Source organism: Arachis ipaensis, chromosome B03 (assembly GCF_000816755.2).
Source record: "Arachis ipaensis cultivar K30076 chromosome B03, Araip1.1, whole genome shotgun sequence".
NCBI lineage: Eukaryota > Viridiplantae > Streptophyta > Magnoliopsida > Fabales > Fabaceae > Arachis > Arachis ipaensis.
The window spans coordinates 125,724,874-125,728,690 of record NC_029787.2 but is presented as its reverse complement, the minus strand read 5'-3'; the positions used below and the strand labels follow the sequence as shown (position 1 = coordinate 125,728,690).

At 32.9% G+C, this 3,817-nt stretch overlaps 1 protein-coding gene across 1 annotated transcript; it reads right to left on the bottom strand.

The window, feature by feature from the left end:
• LOC107631446 (methylsterol monooxygenase 2-2) lies at positions 378–3,602 on the bottom strand. Its single transcript, XM_016334890.2, has 7 exons — positions 3,354–3,602; positions 2,420–2,557; positions 1,723–1,868; positions 1,472–1,591; positions 1,147–1,359; positions 974–1,054; positions 378–834 (listed from the first exon to the last, which is right to left on the bottom strand). Exons 1-7 carry the CDS (start codon positions 3,381–3,383, stop codon positions 747–749), a joined length of 816 nt encoding a protein of 271 aa, XP_016190376.1. The 5' UTR covers positions 3,384–3,602; the 3' UTR covers positions 378–746.

The window sequence follows — 3,817 nt, the reverse complement described above, 5'->3', positions numbered from 1 at the left end:
CAAAGCACAAAAAATAACAATAACGGTAAAAAAAATTCATATAAACAAAAAATAATAAGAACTTTATAAAAAATAATATGCATGAAAAAGTAATAGAGAAAAAATATTATAAAAACAACAAAATTCATGATATAAATAAAGCATAAAATCGGTAAATAAGAAATAAATTTCAATTTAAAAGAAGTGAACATAAAAGCTAGAATTCTTAGCTTTAGGTAAACGCTAGCTTGAAGAATAGAATACGTAATTTTTGGCTTTAGCTAGTCGTGGGTTTGATGATAAAATTGCGTTTGCCTTTAAAGGAAGAAAAAATAGATAAATATAATAAATTTATATTTAATACTCCAAACGCTAAACCAAACACAAAGAAATCCATATAAACAAGAGTGAGAATGAAGCTTAGACTCGAGCTTGAATAGGCTTAACATGTGAAGGAACAGCTACTTTCCTTAAATAAACTCCCTTAAAATCAAACAATACAAATGATGTGCGCCAACAAAGAATAGGAATTAAGAATATTAGACGCACAATGGGGATAAAACCATCCAACCAAAACTAATGTCACCGAATTCTTATGAATAACAAAGGTATAAATGTCCAAAAGAAAGCCGTCTGCACACGTTCTTGACAAGAAACAACTAAAAACACACAATAACACATTGAATACACGATATTTTTCTAATTTTACCCTCAGGATGAGAATTCAAAATTCTAATTTCTGCAATGGTTACAAAGAATTTGCTCCATCATTTTTTCTTTTGTTCGCTGCTGAATTCAATTTCTGCACTCTTGGATGCTTTCAACTTTCTGTACCCTATATCAGTTTCGAATATCCTATTATAGTGGAAAAAATGTCACGTTAACATTGTCAGCCATAAGAAATGGAATATCCAAAGCATTAACAAGTCATAGTCAGACCATCTTATATTCTAAAAACCAATACCAATACCTTTAAAGAACGTTGAAAACTTACCGGTCCATGTAAGTGAATGTTGATGAATAGTTTCCGGATTTTGTGTACAGCAACCGGTGATGATAGTCATGAAAATCAGCACTAAAAGTGAAGAAGCAAGGTTTTAAAGAGCGTACTAACTAAATATATCAGAAAAATGATGATGTCAAGTGAAAAAGGAACATGACACTCACCCCCCGTACAATGGCAAGAAATTCGAAGGACTCCATGGAAAATGGTAACCACAGTGTGCTTCAACTGTCTCAAGGACTCTAAGAACCATCCATAGCCAAAGAGTTATCAAATGAGGCCCAGTGACAGCAGGACCAACAATGGTAGCAAATCCAAGGAAAAGTATCTCCGCAGGATGAGCATATTCAGAAGTAAGTCCAAATGGTGTAGCATATCTTCACAATATAATGAAACACCTTGGTAGTTTAAGTAATAGGGCAAAATAATTCATAAATAAAGAAAAATAATAAGCCAATACGACATAATACACATAATATTAATACTTACTCATGATGAACACTGTGTACATGCTTGTACAACCATTTTGTGTGCAATACCCTATGTCCCCAGTAGAATACAAAATCCTCCAAAATGAAGTAAAAGATTATTTGAGCAAGAACTACTCTCCTGTCAAACCAAAATTCGATCTTGCTAAGTAAGCTTACAGGAAAGATATATTCTAAACGTTCACATAAAATTCCTATTTTAAAAGTCATTAGGCCAAAATAACCAGGATGTTCTAAAGAACCTGAAAATACCAGGATGGAAGTGGAAGACTACTCCGCATGCCCATGTATGTAAAAACAGGATATGAAAAAATCATAACAGGTAGGTTGACACCGAAATGATACAACAACAAGCGAATAATACATTTTCCCTGGGAGGAAGGGCTGTTAATTTTTGCCTGCATGAAAACAAGTATTAGCAACAATTGTAAATCTTCGCGTTGAACAGACTATACAGCAAATGAAGGAAGATGATCGGGATAGTGATCTAGTGAGCAGCATATCAGGCATATGCAATGGAGTAAACAGAATATAGCTACAATAGAAAAATTTCAAATTCTCTCCCAAATTGGATATAAGTATATATCAAAATGAACTAAATGGCTTCTCAAAAGGTTGACATTTGACAATCAACAGCAAGTGTCATTTCAAGGCCTTCTAATATATAAATAAAGAGTACATTGCTTTAGTTTTTATGAAGTCAGAATATATTATTTTAGCACAATGTCAAAACAGGGAAGAAGCAAATAATTGGTATCAAGAACAAAGAGTCATCCTATGGCTTGGGTCCAACAAGACCAAACAAACTACATTGTAGCAGTTAGTTCCTTCTATAAACAAATTTCTTAAGCTCCTTTGGAGAAAAGCATGAAAACAAAACACAAGGCATCTAATATCTAGAAAAAAACACTAAACCAATTCTACACTTTAAAGCAGAATAAGAGAAAACCTGAATTTTATACTTGGTCAGCCACCCAGCCCTCTCAAGCCATATAAAAGGAAGTCCAGATAAGAAGAAAACACTTTCGTGTAGAAAGAAACTGCCCAAACATGCTAGCTGAAAGTCGCTGAAATGTGTGATCAAATACTGAAAGTGCAGCACAGAAAAACCAGTAAATTCCATATCTTGTATCCATTACATATTTAAAAAGAAGAAAAAACACCAATTCTTCTATCATCGTAAAATAGTGATCTACAAAACGTATGACAAAGTTGTGAGATTTTCATCAACAAATTGTCAATTAAATTCGTATCACATCGAATTGCATCGCTCTTCAACCTCTTCCAAAGATTCAACCGTTACTATAAAAAAATGTGAGATTCAACAAATTTATTGTAGGTGAGTGAATCAGAATCAGCTCAAATCTTATGTTGAGCATCACTTCAACTGTACAATGCTTTCAGCTGTCATAATTTATTGGGTCCTTTTTAATAATTATTATAATCTGAGCAAGAATTAAGGTGATAATATAATAAATATTAACATGAAATATCCATAGAGTATGATCCAGCAAGCATTATGAACCAAAAGTGTCAAAATCAGAATGCAATCAAACAACCATCATGGTCCCTACGTGACAACGCAGTCCTGAACAAACGCATTATGATATCACACTCACACACCATCATCAACTCGCTGAAAAATATAAATAACTTTTTTTATATAAAAAGAAAAAAAAGATAAGTTACTGTATCTGAAATCGATTACTGAAAAGTGAAAACGCATGTGACAAGATCATAATGCCTTTTAAAAAATGAAAAAATTAAAAAAATAAGCAAATCTAGTACTAATCTAGAGGGAAGAAGCGGAGAAGAAGGAAGAATGCGAAAAATATAGAAGCTGAAAGGGATAAACAAAATGAAAAGAAAGAAAGAGAGAGTACCTGCCAGGCAGATTCGATGACGGATGCCATAGCAGAAGGCACTAGAAAGTGTAGCGTGGTGGAAAGTGGTGAAGAGAGAGAAAGAGAGTATAAGTGAGTGAGAGACTATGGGTCGAAGTGAGGGAAGAAGAGGCCAAAAGGAAGGGTGTAGATACCAGTGAGGAACAACCACTAGTGTAAAGACGGAGATATACACATATAAATAATAATCAAGACAGAGTGGGAATCTCAATCTTCCCCGTCTCATGCTTGTATATATAGCATTTTTTGTTTTCATTATATTCTCTGCATAGGGTAATTCTAAAAAATTCCTAAAGAATCTCTAAAAGTTAAAAAAATGAAAAATAAAAAATAAAAACCACTCAAAATGTTTTGGTTTACTAAACAGTAAAATGAAATATCAACTTCTATTTATTTTTTTTATAAATAAATGTATTTTTTCCAAGTAGTAATACCAAACTTAT

Bases quoted from the DNA above. Each gene is read 5' to 3' on its own strand.
- LOC107631446 (XM_016334890.2), bottom strand. From the start codon at position 3,383: ATGGCATCCGTCATCGAATCTGCCTGGCAG. The intron at 1,592-1,722 runs GTATTTTCAGGT...TTGGTTTGACAG, and splicing joins AGTCTTCCACTTCCATCCTG to GAGAGTAGTTCTTGCTCAAA. The intron at 1,055-1,146 runs GTGAGTGTCATG...CTTCACTTTTAG, and splicing joins TTCTTGCCATTGTACGGGGG to TGCTGATTTTCATGACTATC.